The sequence below is a fragment of the Populus trichocarpa genome, chromosome 1, assembly GCF_000002775.5.
Source record: "Populus trichocarpa isolate Nisqually-1 chromosome 1, P.trichocarpa_v4.1, whole genome shotgun sequence".
Taxonomy (NCBI): Eukaryota; Viridiplantae; Streptophyta; class Magnoliopsida; order Malpighiales; family Salicaceae; genus Populus; species Populus trichocarpa.
Window position 1 is genome coordinate 43,729,445 of NC_037285.2, and position 23,500 is coordinate 43,752,944.

General features: G+C 36.7%; 2 protein-coding genes across 5 annotated transcripts; both read left to right on the top strand.

The window, feature by feature from the left end:
* Positions 1-655: 655 nt before the first annotated feature.
* Positions 656-2,227, top strand: LOC18095676 (G-type lectin S-receptor-like serine/threonine-protein kinase SD1-1). The gene is made up of 5 exons (XM_052448039.1): positions 656-802; positions 941-1,176; positions 1,354-1,638; positions 1,772-1,859; positions 1,937-2,227. The coding sequence occupies exons 1-5, from the start codon at positions 656-658 to the stop codon at positions 2,225-2,227; spliced, it is 1,047 nt and encodes a 348-aa protein (XP_052303999.1).
* Positions 2,228-4,115: 1,888 nt separating this feature from the next.
* LOC18095678 (G-type lectin S-receptor-like serine/threonine-protein kinase At4g27290) lies at positions 4,116-23,151 on the top strand. Of its 4 annotated transcripts, none has more exons than XM_052453818.1 (7): positions 4,116-5,615; positions 5,721-5,852; positions 6,253-6,413; positions 6,493-6,703; positions 6,807-7,044; positions 7,182-7,332; positions 7,425-7,873. In XM_052453818.1, exons 1-7 carry the CDS (start codon positions 4,340-4,342, stop codon positions 7,728-7,730), a joined length of 2,475 nt encoding a protein of 824 aa, XP_052309778.1. In that variant the 5' UTR covers positions 4,116-4,339; the 3' UTR covers positions 7,731-7,873. The 4 variants fall into 4 exon arrangements, with proteins under 4 accessions (XP_052309778.1, XP_024461909.2, XP_024461912.2 ...); XM_024606141.2 differs by lacking the exons at positions 6,493-6,703; positions 6,807-7,044; positions 7,182-7,332; positions 7,425-7,873 and adding exons at positions 21,639-21,849; positions 21,949-22,186; positions 22,304-22,454; positions 22,672-23,151 and having other exon boundaries at positions 4,130-5,615; XM_024606144.2 differs by lacking the exons at positions 4,116-5,615; positions 5,721-5,852; positions 6,253-6,413; ... (2 more) ...; positions 7,182-7,332; positions 7,425-7,873 and adding exons at positions 19,439-20,855; positions 21,060-21,194; positions 21,407-21,567; ... (2 more) ...; positions 22,304-22,454; positions 22,672-23,151.
* The last annotated feature ends 349 nt before the right edge of the window (positions 23,152-23,500 follow it).

Below are 23,500 nucleotides of genomic sequence, written 5' to 3' on the forward strand. Positions count from 1 at the left end.
ATTTTCCGTTTAAAAAGAATATAACTCTGAAGGAATGTGAGACGGAGTGTATGAGAAACTGCGCTTGCAGTGCTTGCACAGATTTGAATGTCAGTGGAGGCAAAGTCTGTTTAATGTGCTTCCAGGACCTAATTGATATCATGGCGCAACCGGAAATGGTACGAGGAGAGGATATCTACATACGAGTGCAAATTTCAGAATTCGGTAAGCTATAAGGTGCTAACTCCTTGCATTCCATAGCTATTTAAAGAGTAGAAGCATAAAACAAATGCAAAGCACAAGTAATCTGCTTGATTTTACTTGTCACCTGTCTCCTCTGTTGAAATAGAGTTTTTGACAAATGAAACCAGAAATTAGCTATAAATAAATAAAGAAAGAAGAATTATTTCCTTTTACAAATGTTTTTTCTTTTCCATTATTTTTATAGAATCGGCCGACAGCTCAAATTAGACGAGAAGGCTGAAGATAATTATGGGGGTTTCATTTCCACCACCTCTGCAGTATTTTTTTGGGCTTGGTATTCTGCATAAGTAGGAAGAAAACAAAAACATTTATGCAACCTTAGTCATTTTCTACTCTTCCAATAGCTTCCTCTGACAGAGGAACATTTTGGGAAAGCAGTTTCTTACTCTCTCTCTCTCTCTTCTCAATCTTAATGTCACCTATCCATTCTATAGTCGGGGAAAGCCAGAAGGAGGAAGTAGACGTACCTCTGTTTGAATTGGCTACAATCGCTAATGCCACGAATTATTTCTCTCAAGCTAATGTACTTGGAGAAGGTGGATTCGGTCATGTTTATAAGGTAAACAAGCATATACATGCACACTAGCAAACATAAACAAGCTTATACATGCACATTAGCAAACAGTAAACAAAAGGGATGCCTTGTGAAATTCAAAAGTAGAAAAATAAACATGAATTTTCCTTTTTGAATTTGCAGGGTCAACTTTTATCAGGACAAGAAATAGCAGTGAAGAAGGTGTCAAAGAATTCAAAGCAGGGTGCTGAAGAGTTCAGGAGTGAAGTAGTTTTAATTGCCAAACTCCAACATCGGAATCTTGAAGGGCTCTTGGGAATCTGCATACAAGTAGAAGAAAGGATGCTAATCTACGAGTATATGGCCAATAAGAGCTTGGATTACTTCATATTTGGTTCGTGCCTGTTGACCCTTTCGCTGTCTGTCAAGTCACAAATATCTTCCATGAGCATATATAATGCTATTCGTGCATCTAAACTAATATGATCATGTGATTTAATAGGGGTGAAATTCCAATCCTCGACCCTTTAGGTGTGAAATTCTTATCCTCGACCCTTTCCCCGTTTATTTGATCTTAACTCTTAATGCTTCCAAAGCTATAGCGTATATGATTCAGTATCTTACAGGGGTGGAAATGATGTGCAGATCATACTAGAAGCGCATTATTGGGCATGGAAAGAGCGTTTCAACGTTGTTTTGGGTATAGCGAGAGGAGTTCTGTATCTCCATCAAGATTCAAAACTTCATATTGTTCGCAGGGATCTCAAACCCAGCAATATTTTGCTAGACACCAAATTGAATGCTAAAATATCTGATTTTGGCTTGGCAAGAATTTCTGGTGACGATCAAGAAGGAAAAACAAAGAGAGTAGTTGGAGCATAGTAAGTTCTGTTGTTATACATCTTATGCTTGTTTTATTGACAAAAACTTACATTTGATTTTTTCGTGCAGTGGCTATACGTCTCGTTAATATGCCATTGATGGCACCTTCTCCATGAAGTCGGACATTTTTAGCTTGGGCATGCTTCTGTTGGAGATAGTAAGCGGGAAAAGAAATCGAACATTTACTCACTCGGATCACAGCCACAATCTCATAGGACATGTAAGTAGGAAAAGTTCTTATGAGCTCTCCCTGTAATAATTTCATGTTAAATGACTAAGTACATTGTAATGATTCAGGCATGGATGCTATGGAGTGAGGCCAGGGCCTTGGAACTAATGGATACATGTTTCGTAGATTTATGTGTCGAATCTCAAGTACTAAGATGTATTCAGGTGGGCGTTCTGTGTGTCCAAAAGCTCACTGAAGACAGGCCAGCAATGTCATCTGTGATTTTCATGTTGGAAAGTGAGGGAGCTGTCCTGGCTCAACCCAAGCAGCCTGGTTTCTTCATAGAACGAAGTTTTGGTATGGAAAAAGAACATTATACAGAAAATGCACTTTCCATAACTGAGCTCGAAGCTAGATAGATAATTCTTAAGTTATATGTGCAAAATTGTTTCTGTACTGGAGACTCTGCTAAAGCTGAACAACTGATTTAGGATTATGATTGTTATTTATATATAATCGAACATATTAGAAATTTAATGACTTACACATATTAAGAATCATTGATTAGAAACTAGAATGATTAATTAAGTGTGACTTGATTATAAATAAGTTTTAGAAATTGAGTACTAGAATGTAATTAATAAAAAGAATTATAATTCTAAATCTAGAAAAATCAAGAAAGGACTTGATTAAATAAAATTTTAAAACTATCCTGAAATAATATGTAATATTATTGAGAGGATAAATTGATATTTTACTATTTATATAGTTATTAAGTTTTTCCTATAAAGAGAATGTTACACCTCATATTTTCTACACATAACATATTGTATATATATAGTCCACCTATATAGATAGGTAGAGAAAAAAAAGAGTTAGCACTCAAGACATAATGATCTCTTTTTCTCTCTCCTAGAAGAGTTCTATGAGATTTCTCACTAATGATTTGCATATATTACTATTAGAGGTTTGATACTTGAAATGCTTGTAGTTTGTAATAACTTAACCTTGAAGAAGTTAATCAAACATCATAAAAAAATATGATCTTTAAGTAATCTTCGCTTAGACCCTAAACAACCTTGATTATGAACTCTAAAAAAACACACTTTAAATTAACTTTTTTTGCTGTGTCTAAGAGTTTTGTTAAATCCAATAATAACAACATAGCTTACAACCTACACACACCACTCCCCTTCTACGTATACTCTTGCGCACTCTTCCCCTGCTATGTACACTTTATTACATCTCTTGTTCCATACATTATTCATATCCTACATCTACTAACTTAAATGTTAGAGGATCTTTTATTTCGATAAAAAACTTGTTTTTATAAGAAAGCGTGCAAGTCACTCTATCAACCCATCAACTACTGGCCAAGTCCAGTCATCTTATCAAACTATCAACAAGTCATGGAAAGGCCTAAATCTAATAAAAAAACTAAAAAATCCAATTAGAAAAAAAAAGGTTTGGTTTGATTTCTATTTAAAACTTTTGAAATCGATTGAACCGAACTGAATGCTCAAGAACAAATATAAAAGATGTTTTTTATAATATGATTTCATGATAAAAATCAACCCTCATGAATATGTTTTTTATAAAATAATTTTTTATAATATAAAAGATGTTTGAATAAGTTCAGATCTTCTTCGACTTTTTTATTTTATTTTTATGATTATATTTATAGATGTTATTGAGTATCTACAATTATCTTATCTATTTTATGAATTTATTTTGATTTTACCTTTTATTCTATAAAAAATCAAATGGATTTGGCCATATAAAGCCCAAACCCCCCCCCCCCCCCCCAACAAACTCACTAAAATATGTCTTGCTGATTATTCTCTTTAAAAAATTAAATCGAACTAAACTGGTTAGTTTAAACAAATTTCTAGTTAAGTCGAGTTATACATACATATGTATGTGTGTGTGTGTATATATATATATATTGAATGTTTTTTTTTTATCAAAAACTAAACCGAAATGAAAATACTCACCTCTACAATCATGCATTATGAGCTTTCATGCCTGGCAGCAAGGTTGATGCCAGTGAACCACATGAGATCAAAATACACCTATGGAAAGATGATGAATTAATTATTGGACTTTTCTTTCTGGAAATTTAGGTGTCGTATAATTCTGGAAACCTGATTATAACAGGTCTTCAATGTGTCAATGTGTATGGTCCCTAGTAGCACGGACGGAAATGTCTTCAATGATGTTAACAATTCTTAATTATTTCAAAGCTTGTTATGGAATCCCAGATATTTTAAATCATGTTGACTGCTAGAACAAATAAATCTTTGGCCCTGGAAAATGGTAAGGGTATTGATTGACAAACTGCAATTCCTCCGAGAAAATTTGGAAATATTAATTATCAAATACTTGTGCCAAGTCTAACTACGAAGACGCACTCTATATCCTTTCTTACCTGATCCCATGGCCTTGCCTACTCTTCTACACTTCCGTACAAGAAGTCTAGTGCTTAATACCTTATGTAATATGCCTGTAATAATATAATAAGAAGCAAGAGCATGGGAAAATCAATTTCGGGCTTTATAATTCTCTTTGTTCATACATTTCTATTGATTTCTGCCATAAGAGCATCTACAGATACTCTTACTCCTGGTCAGTCCATTCGAGATGGAGATCTTTTAGTTTCAGCAGATGGAAGTTTTGAACTGGGATTTTTTAGCCCAGGTATTTCAAAAGGTCGATACTTGGGGATATGGTACCAAAAAATATCTGCTGGGACTGTTGTTTGGGTAGCCAACAGAGAAACACCACTCAACGATAGCTCAGGAGCTTTGATTGTAACTGACCAAGGCATTCTTATTCTTCTTAATAGCTCCAAGGATGCTATTTGGTCTTCCAATGCTTCCAGAACTGCCCAGAACCCAGTCATGAAGCTCCTGGATTCTGGCAATCTTGTTGTAAAAGACATAAATGACAACTCGGAGAACTTTTTGTGGCAGAGTTTTGATTATCCAGGTGACACCTTACTTCCAGGCATGAAGTGGGGAAGAAATATGGTAACTGGTCTTGATAGGTATTTATCATCATGGAAGAGTTCAAATGACCCTGCTCAAGGAGAATTCACATTCCGTATAGATCCTCGAGGGAATACACAAATGTTGCTTATGAGAGGGCCTAAAATACTTTATCGAACAGGAACATGGAATGGCTACAGATGGACAGGAACTCCTCAACTGGAACCTAATATGTTATACACATATGGATTCATTTCAACTGCAACAGAGATGTATTACAAGTTTGATCTGATAAACAGTTCAGTGGCATCCAGAATTGTGATGAACAGTTCAGGTGCAGCACAGCGCTTCACATGGATCACTCGAACAAATAGTTGGGCTCGTTTCTCTGCAGTTCTTCTCTACCAGTGTGATGATTATGCTTTGTGTGGTGCCTATGGAAGTTGCAACGTCAATAAACAACCTGTTTGTGCATGCTTGGAAGGGTTCATACCCAAATCTCCAAAAGATTGGAGTATACAAGAGTGGTCTGACGGATGTGTTAGAAGGACTAAACTAGATTGCGATAAAGGAGATCGATTTCTGCAGCACGGGGGAGTGAAATTGCCAGACATGATCAAATCCTGGGTGGATACTAGCAAAGGCCTCAAGGAATGTAAGGATTTATGTTTGAAGAACTGCTCCTGTGTGGCTTATGCAAATTCAGATATTAGAGGAGGAGGGAGTGGCTGCTTGCTTTGGTTCGACGAGCTGATTGACACAAGAGAACTCACTACAGGCGGGCAAGATCTCTATATACGAATAGCTGCTTCGGAGCTGTGTACTTCTTCTTCTTCTGCCTCCGCTCTGCTACTACTTTTACTACTTCTTATTCCATTCACACTTTCATAACATGTTTTAATTTAAAGTTCTTTATATAAAACAGATAATATTGAAAAAAACAGAAGCTCCGACAAGAAGCAACTGGGAATAATAGTTGGCACCATAATTACCATCGTGGGAGTCCTCGTACTAGCATTTATCCTGTATGCAAGGAGAAAGAAACTTAAAAAGCAAGGTAAACTATCTCAATCAATTTTTTTTTTTTATATATTTATTTGTGTTGTCTAAACTGGACAGTATTTTCAGACAGGAACTGGAAGATATTATAAATAACAAATACAAAAAAATTAATCCCAAAGGACCTGGTGGTTAAGGAGCTACGCTCCCTTCCTCAACTTCTTGGATTCCAATCTTGAGGCCAGCAAGTTGATGTGGGGGTGGCGCCCCCAGGGAAGGGATGTAGTCTTTGTTGATGCCCAAGCTAACGATAACCCTTACCCTTCGGGAAAAAAAAAAACAAATACAAACAAATAAATAAAGTCACTGCTTCACTGTGATTATATGCATATAGAGTTAAAAATCTTTTCTCTGAAATAGTTGATCTGCCAAGGCCTAATGAATCTCCAACTATTTAGCAAACATGAAAACCAGCCACCTGCAGAATTACGAAGATGAAGATCAGAGGAAAGAAGACATGGAGTTGCCAACATTTGATCTTAGCACTATAGCAAATGCCACAGATAACTTTTCAAGCCGGAATAAGCTGGGAGAAGGTGGTTTTGGATCTGTATACAAGGTAAAAGTTACAGCCTCTTCTAGTTCTAAGTGCAGTCATTCATAGCAGGTTGTAGTAACTTTGTTATGATGATTTGCAGGGAACGTTGATAGAAGGGCAAGAAGTAGCAGTGAAGAGGCTCTCAAAGAATTCAGGACAAGGGCTTACAGAGTTCAAAAATGAAGTTATATTGATTGCTAAACTCCAGCATCGCAATCTTGTAAAGCTTCTTGGTTGCTGTATTGAGGGAGATGAAAGAATATTAATTTATGAATACATGCCGAATAAAAGCTTGGACTACTTCATTTTCGGTCTGCTCTACTATAAACTTGGATATTTAATTATTCTCTTGGAATTACATTTTTTTATAAATTTAATACAACATCGAACTAACATTGTAAAGGGATTGATCAGATAAAAAAACTAGAAATTCATCAGATTGGCGCATTTGGATCAATATTGTTGGCGGAATTGCTAGAGGGCTTCTTTATCTTCATCAAGACTCTAGGTTGAGGATTATCCACAGGGATCTCAAGGCCGCCAATGTGCTACTAGATAATGGTATGAACCCGAAAATTTCAGATTTTGGTTTGGCCAGAACATTTGGGGGGGATCAAACAGAGGCCAACACAAACAAAATTGTGGGAACATAGTGAGTATATGCAGACATTATTTTTTTCTGCAGATATCTTATTCTGTGCTGATATACACACCTCTTTTTGTCACCAAAATTAAAACAGGAAATGCTAATTTCCACACTACTTCCTGTTTTTCTTTCTTCTTTTTCAGTGGCTATATGTCTCCTGAATACGCAGTTGATGGGTTCTTCTCAGTTAAATCAGATGTCTTCAGCTTCGGTGTTTTAGTACTTGAGATAGTCAGTGGGAAGAAAAACAGAGGTTTTAACCATCCTGATCATCACCACAACCTCCTTGGACATGTAAGTTACAATAAATGAAGTTCAGAAAAAGAAGAAGAAGAAGCTTGAAGTGTTTAAGGCCAGTCTAACAAACTGGTTTTGATATTTTGCAGGCATGGAGATTATGGAATGAAGGGATGCCTCTGGAGCTAATCAATGAACCAGAACAAGATTCTTGTACTTTATCTGAAATTATAAGATGCATTCATGTGGGCCTTTTATGTGTTCAGAAACGACCTGAAGACAGGCCAAACATGTCATCTGTGATTGTAATGTTGAGCAGTGGGATTTCGTTGCCTCAACCAAAGCAACCAGGTTTTTTCACAGAAAGGAATCTACCTGAAAGAGAGTCTTCATCAAGCAACCAAAAATCATTTTCCACAAATGAAATCACTGTTTCATTTCTGGGACCACGGTAGAAGATCATCGCTTGCTAGACTAATGGAAATGTTTCTTGTGCAAACATCTTTTATTGAACTGAGAAATGTTATAGCATGATAGTGTGTACCCAAGAGATGTTTTTGTGCCGAAATTCCTAGTTTGATATCATTTCCATTTTCTATTTTCTTTTTCAGATTTTCTTGTGCAAACTGTTTGATTTCATTTCTTTGGTTGAAAACCACTTTATTTGTTTCCTGACATTAATAGGTTTCTGGATTGCATTTGCAGTCTGGTAGGAAAAAGTGCAGTAAAATTAGATTCTTAGTCTATCTTTGGGATAGTGTTTTAACAGGAACTTTTTTTTAAAATTATTATTTTTTATTATTTTTTGATCATTTTGAAAACCACTTTATTTGTTTCCTGAAGTTAATAGGTTCTGGATTGCATTTGCAGTCATATTTTCTGGTTGGAAAAAATGTAGTAATATTAGATTTTTAGTCTACATTTGGGATAGTGTTATAACTTGAATTTTTTTTTAAAAATTAAATTTTTTTAATATTTTTGAATCATCTTAAAAACTACTTTATTTGTTTCCTGAAATTAATAAGTTCCTGATTGCATTTGTTGTCGTAATTTATGGTAGAAAAAAGTGCGGTAAAATTAGATTCTTAATCTGGGAACAGTGCTTTAACTGAATTTTTTTTTAAAATTAATATATTTTTTTAATATTTTTTTAATTATTTTGATATTCTATATAAAAAATAAATATAAAAATATTATTTTAATATATATTTTTTAAAAAAATTTAAAAACAATAATTTGACTGTCTCAGACACCACCTTTAAAGTGTTCAAAGGCCTAATTCCATAGAATGGCACAAGTCTTATTTGGTGCGTGAACTGTTAAGGCAGTAAGATATTAGGTTTTCAAAAGACTTAAGAATTGAAGGCCCACCTTGTTGGAAATGTGCATTGGGACTGTTATTGTCACGACCCGAATCCCGGATCCATGACCGGCACATAGACAAGGTTCCCCTCCAAGGTTCCATACCTATGCGAACCCAAACTTACACACAAACTTATCCTAACTCAATCAGAGTTCAACGCAGCATTAATAACAAAATCAACTTTATAATATAACTGAATTGTCTTAATACAAGAGTTAATATAATTCATAGTTTTGGAGCAGTAACTTGACATAAAAGGAATATACAAATTACAACCAAAAAGCAGGTTCGGAAGGTTCAACAAAAGTAACCTGCTATCAAGCTATAAGCCTGAAAAGAATAATAATGAGAGGGTGAGTTCAACAACTCAGTGAGTAGATAACGTTCAATATACACACACGAGGTAATACAGCAATGAGAAATATATATACAAGTATGGCTCTAGGTTCTTATAGAAAGGTTTCTCAAATAGGCCATAACAAGAATATCATATGGTAAAGCTCGTCAGAAAATCAAAATGCAATGAGCATGAGGCTCCGTACTGTGGGATGATCAGTCCACACAGGTTGGTGACTCCCCCGACCAACTAGGGTTCAGATACGATGTGCACAAAGACTAACACTACCCTGTTAGCATGGGTATTCTGACTGACATACCATAGGTTCATAATCATAATCAAACAGACATATTCATATCTCAAGGCTCAACTCATGACATCAATCAAATGAGGAGCTATCAATTCAGAATTCAATTCAAAATATATACTGGTTCATATCAAGAATTCGGATTCAACAATTGATCATGCTTTATCAAAACAAGGATAATAATCAACATATATATTATCAAGAAGCATGATTCAATTCATATTAACAAATCAAATATTTATACTATTTCTCATGAATATGGAAAATTATCCACTCACATGACTCGAAAGCAACAAAACTCAAAGCTGATATCGAAGAAAATCCTACTGACGTCCCGCCGGTAGAATATCAGGATTATCTGAATACAAAGGAGGCATATTCAAGAACGACTCGAAAGAATATATAACCTATTTAATACACTTATCTAAGGGTATATTCCATAACCCTATATGTTTTTAGGCTAAACTAGTTATTTTCCCAAAAACTCAACATTTAACGGTTTTCCCGAAATCTAATCCATAATAAAACAACTAATAAAATTGGCAATAATTCACTAAATAACCCTTAATTATTCATCAAAACAATCTGAAAAAGGTAATATTACAGCTAGGGACTAATCTGTAATTTATCATATTCTTAAGGGTCAAATTGCAACTTTTGTCAAATTGAAGGACTAAACTGAAATTGTCATAAATCCATGAATATACTGAAATTCTGACCATAATTAGTCCTCATTTCTGTCCAGATCATCTCATTATACTCCAAGGACCATTCTGGAATTTTACCAAATTTTTAGGGTCAAATTGTAATTTTTGTCAAATTGAAGGACTAAATTGAAAGTGTTAAATTCTCTTATCTATACAGTAATTCTGTCCATAATTCATATGTTATTCTGTTCAGAATCTCGGAATATGCTCCAGGGACCAATCTGCAAATTTTCCAAAGTTTGGGGACTAAACTGTAATTTTCCAAAATTGAGGGACCAAACCGAAATTTTGTCATCTTCAACCTCCAACCCAGAATTTTTAACAGAAACCTACTGTTCTCTCCAAATTCCTAACACAATTTCACCATTCAAACAAAATCATAACTCAAAATCATCACAATCTTCCATAATCAACTCATTAATCAATTACCCATAACAATCAACCTTATAACATTCAATTTAATTCATCAATTAAACCCAAAACACAAATTTTCAAAACCCTAACATTCATCCAAAACCGAAATTTAAAGCTAAAGAAAATATATTATACACATTAAATCATAAATCTTACCCTTTTAACTTATTTCCTCCAACTCCTTTCCTTCTTCCTTTATTTTCCCTTCTTTTCTCTTCTTCTTCTTTCTCACTTTCTCTCCTGCCGATTCTCTCTCAAAATTCAGATCCCTCTTTCCTTTTCTTTTTCTTTTTTTTTTTTACTTCCTATTTATATTTATCATCTCTTTATTCAATTACTACTATACCCCTCATTTAATTTATTCCTACATCTAAGCATTCAAGGGCTTTCTAGCCTTTTCCTATGTCTTTATATTCAAAACATCACAATCTCCCCACCTTATAAAAGTTTCGTCCTCGAAACTTAATAGAAAAGATTGAATACTTACCGAGATTATCGAAAAGATGAGGATACTCCTCACACATCTTATCCTCGAGCTCCCAGGTCGCTTCCTCACATGAATGACCTTTCCATTTCACTTTTACTGAAGCTATATCCTTCGACCTTAGCTTCCTCACTTGTCGGTCGACTATAGCTTCCGGTTGCACCTCATAAACCATATCATCCCTCAATTCAATGGGATGAACTTCTAACACATGCGATGGATCTGTCATATACTTCCTTAGCATGGAAACATGAAATACCGGATGAATAGCGGACAAGTTTGGTGGTAATGCTAACCTATAAGCAACTGCCCCAACTCTCTCCAGAATCTCATACGGTCCAATGAATCGAGGACTCAACTTGCCTTTCTTCCCAAACCTGAATACTCCTTTTGTCGGTGATACTTTTAAGAACACACAATCACCCACTGAAAACTCTAAGTCACGCCTTCTTCTATCCGTGTAACTTTTCTGTCTACTTTGAGCTGTTTGAAGCTTCTTTCTAATTACCTCTATCTTCTCTGAGGTAATCTGAATCAACTCTGGTCCCATTAGCCTCTTCTCACCAACCTCAAACCAACAAACCGGTGATCTACACTTCCGACCATACAAAGCCTCATAAGGTGCCATCTCTATGCTAGCCTGATAACTGTTGTTGTAAGCAAATTCCACTAATGGTAGGAACTTACTCCAACCAACTCCAAAATCCATGACACTAGCCCTTAGCATATCCTCCAAGATCTGAATAGTCCTCTCAGATTGACCATCTGTATGAGGGTGAAAAGTTGTACTCAACTGCACTTTAGTACCCATAGCTTCTTGGAATTTCACCCAAAACCGCGATGTAAACTGTGGACCTCTATCAGACACTATCGAGATTGACACTCCATGCAACCGTACAATCTCACTAATAAATAATTCTGCCAACTTTGCATATCCATAAGTAATCCTAACTGGCAGAAAATGGGCTGATTTTGTCAACCTGTCAACAATCACCCATATTGAATCATAACCCTCCTGACTCCTAGGCAATCCTGTTACAAAGTCCATTGTGATCCTTTCCCACTTCCATTCTGGAATCAACAATGGTTGTAACAATCCAGGAGGTTTCTGGTGTTCACCCTTTACCCTCTGACAGGTCAAACACCTAGAAAAAAAATCTGCTACATCAGCCTTCATCCTATTCCACCAATAACACACCTTAAGGTCTTTATACATCTTGGTGGAACCTGGATGCACTGTGTAAACTGTCTGATGTGCCTCTACCATCAATTCTCTCATCAGATCATCTACATCAGGTACACAAAGCCTATCCCTATATCTCAGCACATCATCATCACCTATCACAAAACCTGCAGCCTTACCCTGCTCAACCTCATTTCTAATCCTGAGTAGTGAATCATCTTTCTTCTGAGCTGCTTTTATCTTATCAAACAAATCTGACTTAACCTGAAAATGAGCAATCATTGCTCCAGCTTCACTAAGATCAAATCTGACTCCTTCATCCACCAACTCATGCAGCTCCCTAATCAGAGGTCTTCGTACCTCCTGAATATGAGCTAAGCTCCCTGATGATTTTCTACTCAAAGCATCGGCAACTACATTTGCCTTACCCGAGTGGTAATGTATGGTACAATCATAATCCTTCAGCAGTTCCATCCATCTCCTTTGCCTCATGTTTAGATCCCTCTGCTGAAAGATGTACTTCAAACTCTTGTGATCTGTGAAGATCTCACAAGTTTCACCATACAAGTAGTGCCTCCAAATCTTCAAGGCAAAAATTACAGCCGCCATCTCTAAATCATGTGTAGGATAGTTCTGTTCATGCTTCTTCAGCTGCCGTGAAGCATAGGCAATAACCTTGCCATGCTGCATTAGAACACATCCTAACCCCACTCTCGAAGCATCACAATACACTGTGTAACCACCAGAACCTGATGGTACTGCTAGAACAGGCGCTGTAGTCAATCTCTCTTTCAACTCTAAGAAACTTTTCTCACAAGCTTCAGACCACTGAAACTTAACATTTTTCTGCGTCAACTTAGTCAATGGTGCAGAAATCCGAGAAAAGTTCTCTACAAACCTCCGATAATAGCCGGCCAAACCTAAAAAACTTCTAATCTCTGTCGCCGTAGTAGGTCTAAGCCACTGCTTAACTGCTTCAATCTTTTGAGGATCAACCTCAATCCCATTCCTTGACACTACATGCCCAAGAAATGCTACACTCTCCAACCAAAACTCACTCTTTGAGAACTTGCCATACAACTGATGATCTCGCAGAGTTTGAAGCACCATTCTCAAGTGCTGCTCATGCTCTTCTCTAGACCTCGAATACACCAAAATATCATCAATAAAAACTATTACAAATCGATCAATAAACTGGCCAAACACTCTATTCATCAAATCCATAAAAGCTGCTGGTGCATTCGTCAACCCAAAAGACATCACTAAGAACTCATAATGACCATACCGAGTTCTAAAAGCTGTCTTCAAAATGTCTGCCTCCCTAATCCTCAACTGATGATACCCAGATCGAAGATCAATCTTAGAAAAGAATTGAGCTCCCTGCAATTGGTCAAACAAATCATCTATGCGAGGGAGTGGGTATCTATTTCGAACTGTCACCCGATTCAGTTGCCTATAATCTATACACAACCTTAATGACCCATCTTTCTTCTTCACAAACAACACTGGGGCTCCCCAAGGGGACACACTCGGTCGGATAAACTTTTTATCCAACAAATCCTGCAGTTGCTCCTTTAGCTCCCTCAATTCTGCTGGCGTCATTCTATATGGTGCCATTGATATCGGTTCAGTACCCGGAACCAAATCATTACAAAACTCAATTTCCCTATACGGAGGCAATCCAAGTAAATCATCAGGAAAGACATCGATAAACTCTCTAACTATAGGGACTTGGTCTAACTGAGGAACTTCTTTCTCTCTATCCACTATATATGCTAGGTAGCACTGTACCCCTTTTCTGGCCATTTTCCTCGAGATAGCCGACAACATAATTGATGGAGACCCAATCTTATCTCCTTGAAATACCAACCCAACTTCTTCATCTAGATCAAATATTATTTTCTTACCCCAACAATTTACCGAAGCCCTATGCTTTGCCAACCAATCCATTCCCAAAATCACATCAAAATCAACCATAACTAAGACATTTAAGTCTCCCATAAAAATCTTATCTCCAATCTCTATTTCACAATCCAGATACACATACTTCACTAATATTAATTCATCTAAGGGAGTGGAGACTGAAATTGGGGATTTTAACAAGGTTGGTTGTTTATCTAACCTCATGGCAAAATATGGAGACACAAATGAATGGGTTGCACCCGTATCAAACAAAACTTTTGCTTCAAAAGAGCAAACAAGAAGAATACCTGAAACAACTGTGTTGGATGCCTGAGCATCCTGCTGAGTCAAGGCAAAAACTCTGGCATGCCCCTGACCCTGCTGTATCTGACCTCTATCACCTGCACCCCGGCCTCTCTGACCACGGCCACCAAAACCTCTACCCCCATGAGCCACAGACTGGCTCGTCGATGGTGCCTGAATAGGATGCTGGACTGAAGCAGATAACCCCGAAGCTGACAACTGTCTCCTCGGGCACTCTCTGATCTTATGACCTATCTGGCCACAACTAAAACAAGCCCCGGTCCTTCTGTAGCACTCTGCACTAGTATGACTTCCTCCACAGTGCTGACATGAAGAACTATCACTAGGTGTAATAAATGAACTACGAGGTGCAGTCTGAACTAAACTCTGAGTACCACTACTGCCACTCTGACCGCCTGAGCCACTAACTGACGGTCTCTGTCTAAACCTCCTCTGAACCCATGAGCCCTGACGGCCACTTCGTCCCCTAGACGGACCTGCACTTAATCCCTGTTGCCTAAAAGACTGACCCTCTTCTCTAGGCCTCTTAGACTGGCCTGCAGTCATATCCTCCAATTCTCGTGCCTCTATCAATCTGGCGCTATCAACAGCTAAAGAGTATGATGGAAACACCTGTGACACCATCACCTTATACATAGAGGATTTGAGTCCTCTAATAAACCTCTTCACCCTCCACTCCTCAGTGGGTAGAAGATGTTCTGCATACCTAGACAGCTGAGTAAACTTCAGATCATACTCATCCACTGTCATGCTCCCCTGAGATAGCCTCTCAAACTCATAAAGTCGAGCATCCCTGACGCTCTGAGGGAGAAACCTGTCTAAGAACATGGAGCTAAACTCCTTCCATATCCACTGAGCCTCTACTGGTCTTGCTCTTTTCCTAGACTCAAACCAAGAGATTGCCACATCTCCTTCCAACCTGAACGATGCCAAACTCACAGCTCGGTGGTCTGTACATCCCAAAGCTTCACACCGTCGCCAAATATCATCTAGGAACCTCTGAGGATCCTCTGAACTATCCATCCCAGTAAAAATAGGAGGTGCCAACTTCATGAAGTCATTCAATGGCACATTAACTCCCTGAACAGTGTGGGATGTCGAGGGTACATCTCTATCCCTCCTTCTATCTCTCCATAGAAAACTCTATCCAGGTCCGCACAACCTGGCTAAGTTGCTGAAACTCTGTAACAGGTTCAGGGTCAGCTACCCCCACACCTGTTTCATCAACAATATCTTCCTCTTCTATCTCCTGAGGCTCTTCCTCCACTGGTGGAGGTACCTCCTCAACATGTTGAGGCACGGGTGCACCGCGCCTCCTTCTTTGCCTTGCAGTTCTCAACCGCCCAATAGGGACATCATCCTGATCATCCTCTACTCTAATAGTATCAGCTATTCGTCTATTCCTCGGCATTTCTTCTAATAAATGAGAGCATTTAAGTCATGCTAGAACAATAGCATGATAATTATCACAGAATTATAGGAAAGCATATCTATCACAAGGAAGAAGACATGCTTGATGAGAATTCAGAATTTCAAAGACAACAAACAAGACAACACGGATCCTAATGCTCCACTTATTACGAATTTAATTATATTATTGTTTCTTTAACCTAAAGCTCTGATACCAAGTTTGTCACGACCCGAATCCCGGATCCATGACCGGCACATAGGCAAGGTTCCCCTCCAAGGTTCCATACCTATGCGAACCCAAACTTACACACAAACTTATCCTAATTCAATCAGAGTTCAACGCAGCATTAATAACAAAATCAACTTTATAATATAACTGAATTGTCTTAATACAAGAGTTAATATAATTCATAGTTTTGGAGCAGTAACTTGACATAAAAGGAATATACAAATTACAACCAAAAAGCAGGTTCGGAAGGTTCAACAAAAGTAACCTGCTATCAAGCTATAAGCCTGAAAAGAATAATAATGAGAGGGTGAGTTCAACAACTCAGTGAGTAGATAACGTTCAATATACACACACGAGGTAATACAGCAATGAGAAATATATATACAAGTATGGCTCTAGGTTCTTATAGAAAGGTTTCTCAAATAGGCCATAACAAGAATATCATATGGTAAAGCTCGTCAGAAAATCAAAATGCAATGAGCATGAGGCTCCGTACTGTGGGATGATCAGTCCACACAGGTTGGTGACTCCCCCGACCAACTAGGGTTCAGATACGATGTGCACAAAGACTAACACTACCCTGTTAGCATGGGTATTCTGACTGACATACCATAGGTTCATAATCATAATCAAACAGACATATTCATATCTCAAGGCTCAACTCATGACATCAATCAAATGAGGAGCTATCAATTCAGAATTCAATTCAAAATATATACTGGTTCATATCAAGAATTCGGATTCAACAATTGATCATGCTTTATCAAAACAAGGATAATAATCAACATATATATTATCAAGAAGCATGATTCAATTCATATTAACAAATCAAATATTTATACTATTTCTCATGAATATGGAAAATTATCCACTCACATGACTCGAAAGCAACAAAACTCAAAGCTGATATCGAAGAAAATCCTACTGACGTCCCGCCGGTAGAATATCAGGATTATCTGAATACAAAGGAGGCATATTCAAGAACGACTCGAAAGAATATATAACCTATTTAATACACTTATCTAAGGGTATATTCCATAACCCTATATGTTTTTAGGCTAAACTAGTTATTTTCCCAAAAACTCAACATTTAACGGTTTTCCCGAAATCTAATCCATAATAAAACAACTAATAAAATTGGCAATAATTCACTAAATAACCCTTAATTATTCATCAAAACAATCTGAAAAAGGTAATATTACAGCTAGGGACTAATCTGTAATTTATCATATTCTTAAGGGTCAAATTGCAACTTTTGTCAAATTGAAGGACTAAACTGAAATTGTCATAAATCCATGAATATACTGAAATTCTGACCATAATTAGTCCTCATTTCTGTCCAGATCATCTCATTATACTCCAAGGACCATTCTGGAATTTTACCAAATTTTTAGGGTCAAATTGTAATTTTTGTCAAATTGAAGGACTAAATTGAAAGTGTTAAATTCTCTTATCTATACAGTAATTCTGTCCATAATTCATATGTTATTCTGTTCAGAATCTCGGAATATGCTCCAGGGACCAATCTGCAAATTTTCCAAAGTTTGGGGACTAAACTGTAATTTTCCAAAATTGAGGGACCAAACCGAAATTTTGTCATCTTCAACCTCCAACCCAGAATTTTTAACAGAAACCTACTGTTCTCTCCAAATTCCTAACACAATTTCACCATTCAAACAAAATCATAACTCAAAATCATCACAATCTTCCATAATCAACTCATTAATCAATTACCCATAACAATCAACCTTATAACATTCAATTTAATTCATCAATTAAACCCAAAACACAAATTTTCAAAACCCTAACATTCATCCAAAACCGAAATTTAAAGCTAAAGAAAATATATTATACACATTAAATCATAAATCTTACCCTTTTAACTTATTTCCTCCAACTCCTTTCCTTCTTCCTTTATTTTCCCTTCTTTTCTCTTCTTCTTCTTTCTCACTTTCTCTCCTGCCGATTCTCTCTCAAAATTCAGATCCCTCTTTCCTTTTCTTTTTCTTTTTTTTTTACTTCCTATTTATATTTATCATCTCTTTATTCAATTACTACTATACCCCTCATTTAATTTATTCCTACATCTAAGCATTCAAGGGCTTTCTAGCCTTTTCCTATGTCTTTATATTCAAAACATCACAGTTATTTGATTCGGACCACCCACTCCAGTTAATTTTCCATGTTCCCTTTAGAGAAGGGAAAACGAAAAAAATCTAAAGAACAAACAAAATAACAAAAAAAAAAAGATTTAAAAATAAATTTTTTATATTAAATTTTATGTAAATTGACGTGTCAACCAATAAGTGATAACTATGAATCTCGTCAATTTTAAATGATTGGTTCCTATGAAAAAAAAAAAGTTGTATGAAGAATTTATATTATTTTTTATACAGCATTACTATTTTTTTTTATATCTCATTATTTTTAATTGAACAAATAGGGTAGGTTGGTCATCCACCACACAATTTATTAATAGATTAATTGAGTAATTTCGGTAGTTATGTAGTCTATAGAGTACAATAGAATCTCTACATCCATAACCCTAATCATTGCTTGCAGGAAAATGTCAAAACAAGACTACGCAGACTATGCTACAAGCCTATGGTCGGCTGCAGACACCGACTTTTTAATTATCCTAGCGAGCAACAGAATAGTATTATACTATACATGCCTTTTTTTTAATTAATAAGATTGTTCCGTTTAATTTATATATATCTTGAATAATTTTATAAATTTTAAAATTAATAATTGTATAAATCTTTAATAACTCTAAAATTTATAAAATTTAAACTAATAATCTCTAAAAAGCAAAATTAAAACCTATTAAGTTACTAAGTTACGTCTGGATTACTATCCATGACTTTACTAATGGAATCGTTGCCTTCGTACCTCCATCGCTAATCTTCATTGTCACTGTTAACTAGCTCTAACTCGATTGAGATTTGTCTCATCATCAGAAATATTAATCTCTTTGTAAAATATATATGCCTAAGAACCTGCCATCATGTAAAATAAAATGGTATGAACTTGGGAGGTCAGTTAAGCCATAAATGTATATATATTGTAGGCATGATTTGCTGATGTTTTATTATGAGAAAAATAATTAATCATGAGGTTCATGACGGGTAGCAACTGCTATTATCATCGTCCTTAATTTGTTAAGCAACAGAACTCATCCCATGGAATTAATACAAGAGGAAAACTTGTTTTTTATATCAACTCTTTTACCGGCTGTCTTGTGTCTCCGCTACCAAGTCTAGAATTTCAGCTTGAGGTATCGGGTCAATAAGGAAACCTGGTACAAGAAGTTTGAATTTCAACATATATAATAGTCAATGTAAGATAATATGCTTCGTTAACATTACAAGGAAGAGTAATATATTTCTAACATATTGATGGTCAAGTCAATCTATGGGGCGCAGAAACCGTGTTTTTGGCTTGCAATTTTCAACATAATGATTTTAGTGTTCATGTTTAGGCCAGGTTTAGCTGTTCCTTAAAAGGGAAAAGGTATTGCATTGCAAGTTGGATAAAATACACTAGGATATTTCTAGGTGAAAGCTTAGTTGGTCTATGTCCTAGTCCTTATCATGTGTAAAATAGAAAAGGTTGGAACAAAATGAACAAACCTACTGGGAAAATCTATGGAAAGATTTAGAGTTGTCTTCGTTTGCATCTTTCTTTTGATTTCCCCTGTAAGAATCTCTGCCATATCGGCGACTCTTACCCCTGGTCAGTCGATAAGAGATGGAGAAACTTTGGTTTCAGCTGAGGGAAATTTTGAACTGGGATTTTTTAGCCCAGGTAGTTCAAATAATAGATACCTGGGGATATGGTACAAAAAAACATCCCCTGGAACTTCTGTATGGGTGGCCAACAGAGAAAAACCAATCGTGGATCGGCTAGGAGTGTTAAATGTAACTGCTCAAGGAGTTCTTTTGCTGTTCAATAGTACTAATTATGCTGTTTGGTCATCTAATGTCTCAAGAACTGCCCTGAACCCTGTTGTACAGCTCTTGGATTCGGGAAATCTTGCTGTAAAAGATGGGAATGACAACAACCCGGATAACTTTTTGTGGCAGAGTTTTGATTATCCGAGTGAAACCTTACTTCCAGGGATGAAGTGGGGAAAAAATTTGGTGACTGGTCTTGATAGGTATATATCACCTTGGAAGAGTTCAGATGATCCTGCTCGAGGTGATTTTGCATTTCGGTTGGATCCTCGTGGATATAACCAAATGCTGCTTATGAGGGGGCTTACAATTCTGTTTAGAACCGGTACATGGAATGGTTTCCGTTGGGGGGGAGTCCCTGACACGGTATCGAATACTGTGTACAGAGAACAATTTGTTTCAACTCCCAATGAGTCCTATTACAGGTTTGATCTTCTAAACAGTTCAATTCCATCAAGGTTGGTGATAAGTCCAGCAGGCATACCACAGCGCCTCACATGGATACCTCAAACGAATCTTTGGGGATCTTACTCTGTAGTGCAGATCGATCAGTGTGACACTTATACCTTGTGTGGTGTCAATGGTATCTGCAGCATCAATGACCAAGCTGTTTGTTCATGCTTGGAAAGTTTCGTACCCAAGACTCCTGACAGATGGAACAGTCAAGATTGGTTTGGTGGTTGTGTTAGACGAACTCAATTAGGTTGTAATAATGGAGATGGATTTCTGAAGCACACTGGTGTCAAATTGCCAGACATGTCTGATTCCTGGGTGAATACTAGCATGAGCCTAAATGAATGTGGGGATATGTGCCTTTCAAACTGTTCGTGTGTGGCCTACTCAAATTCAGATATTAGAGGAGGAGGAAGTGGCTGCTACCTTTGGTTCAGTGAGCTCAAGGACACTAAACAACTACCGCAGGGTGGGGAAGATCTCTACATACGAATGGCTGCTTCAGAACTACGTATGTTTCCTTCCTTCTTCATGTTTTAGTTTTTTCTTCTTTTGCTTCATTTTCTTCTTTCGAAGTACTTATGATGTGAATATCTGAAACTAATTATAAATGATGTAGAAAGAGACGAATTTTGCAAGTTCAGAGTCATCCAGTGACACAGCTTATATTCGAACTTGTCAGGCTGTCTACTTACTAGTCTTCCCAATCTTTCAGGTAGTTATGAAAAGAAAAGAAGTTCGAGCAGGAGGAAGCTTAGGAGAATCATTGTTGGCATCTTAATTCCTTCTGTGGTCGTGCTTGTACTAGGATTGATCCTGTACATGAGGAGAAAGAATCCTAGAAGACAAGGTATAATAACTCCATAAAAAAAATGCTGTTAATTTTGCTGTTGAGTTAAACAGAATTAGTATGCAAACAAGGATTGAATGAGATCAGATGCCAATCAGAAAACAAAATCTGTTGTTGCTTGACTGTGGATACTGGATCTATTTAGAGATTTAAATATTTTTGTTTCAAATAATTTATCTGCTAATGGCCAACTAATCATGAACTATATTTAGCCTTCACGCCAAGCATCCGCATTGAGAATTACAAGGATGAAAGCGATAGGAAGGATGGCATGGAGTTACCGGCATTCGATTTTACCACTATAGAAAATGCTACAGATTGCTTTTCATTCAATAAAAAACTGGGAGAAGGTGGTTTTGGATCTGTATACAAGGTAAAATTGCAATAAACTGCTAATACAAGTTAATTCATGAGAGGGTTTATTGACTTTTGCTGATCATTCAGGGAACATTGAGTGATGGACAAGAAATAGCGGTGAAAAGGCTTTCAAAGGATTCTGGACAAGGACTAACAGAGTTCAAAAATGAAGTTATATTGATTGCCAAACTTCAGCACCGCAACCTTGTCAAGCTTCTTGGTTGTTGCATTGAAGGAAATGAAAGAATGTTGATCTATGAGTACATGCCTAATAAAAGCTTGGACAACTTTATATTCGGTTTGTTCTGCTATAAACATCTCGATATATTTGTTTCTTATCCTAGGATACATTTTCAAGAAGTCATGATTTGACTAACTTTGCAGAGGAATTTTTCAGATCAAACAAATACAAACATACTTGATTGGCAAACACGCCTCAACATAATTGGCGGCATTGCCAGAGGGCTTCTTTATCTTCACCAAGACTCTAGATTGAGGATTATACATAGGGATCTCAAGGCCAGCAATGTGCTTCTAGATGATTCTATGAACCCAAAAATTTCAGACTTCGGCATGGCCAGAACATTCGGGGGAGATCAAATAGAGGCGAATACTAGTAGGATTGTTGGAACATAGTATGTGTACTGGGACTTCGTTACTTAATTCTTCTGTCTTCCTTTTCATTTCGGAAAAATTTTCCAAAGCCAGGAAAGAAAATGAAGTGTAGTTTTACTTTTCAATGTTGTTTTCAGTGGCTATATGTCTCCCGAGTATGCGGTCGATGGGCTCTTCTCAATCAAATCTGATGTCTTTAGCTTTGGCGTTTTAGTACTTGAGATAGTGAGTGCGAAGAAGAACAGAGGATTTTTCCACCCTGATCACAACCATAACCTTCTTGGACATGTAAGTATAAAGAATGACATGCATGCAAGATGTAAAGTTGCATTTCCTCTTCTGCTAAGACCTCAGCATACATAATGGCGTAGTACTCTAGAATGAATGGGGTTAAATTTTTGTAGTTTTGATTACTTTTTCTTGCAATCTCATGACCTTTACTTTGTTGCCGAATTGGCTCATTTCCATCTATAAGAACTTATTCTTCGGAATTCTATATGTGCAGGCATGGAGACTTTGGAATGAAGGGAGGCCACTGGAGCTCATGAATAAAAAGATTGATGACTCTTCCTCTTTGTCTGAAGTTATAAGATGCATTCAGGTCGGTCTTCTATGCGTGCAACAACGACCTGAAGACAGGCCAAGCATGTCAACTGTGGTTGTAATGTTGAGCAGTGAGATCTCATTGCCTCAGCCAAAACAGCCTGGTTTTTACACAGAGAGAAGTTTCTCTGAACAAGAAACTTCATCAAGCAGTATAAGATCAGCTTCTAGGAATAATATCAGCTTTACAGTGTTTGAACCGCGGTAGAACATCACTTGACAAAAGAAGGGTGTCGGATAAGAACACATCCTTTCCTGTAATGATCTTTACCAAAATACTGAATGTATCTAATTTCTCTTTTCCATCAGTAAATTTTGAGGATTTTCTCATCATCTTCCTGAAACATTTTAATTGTTATGATCAAACAACTTGTTCTATTAATGCTGGTGTCAAGGACCTGGGGTTGGGGCATGACAATTGGATCTTAGGCTCCGTTTCTTCTACGTATAGGATAGAAGTTAAAACCGCAGTTCTCTATCTTTGTTTTTTTTTACTATTTTGAAATTTTTATTATATTCATTTGCTGATTGTTGGCTCAAGTTGACTTTGGAAAAGTTCTGAGCATGTATCTTCTTTTAAGCATTTGAAAAGTAATGACATATTTTCTCGACTTTAAAATGATTTCTCCCTTAATGTCCAAGCACTCCCACAAAGCAACTACCTAACACTAAATTCCATGTTGATTAAATGAACCAAATTGACCACAAAACATTCTAGATTTCTAATTAGT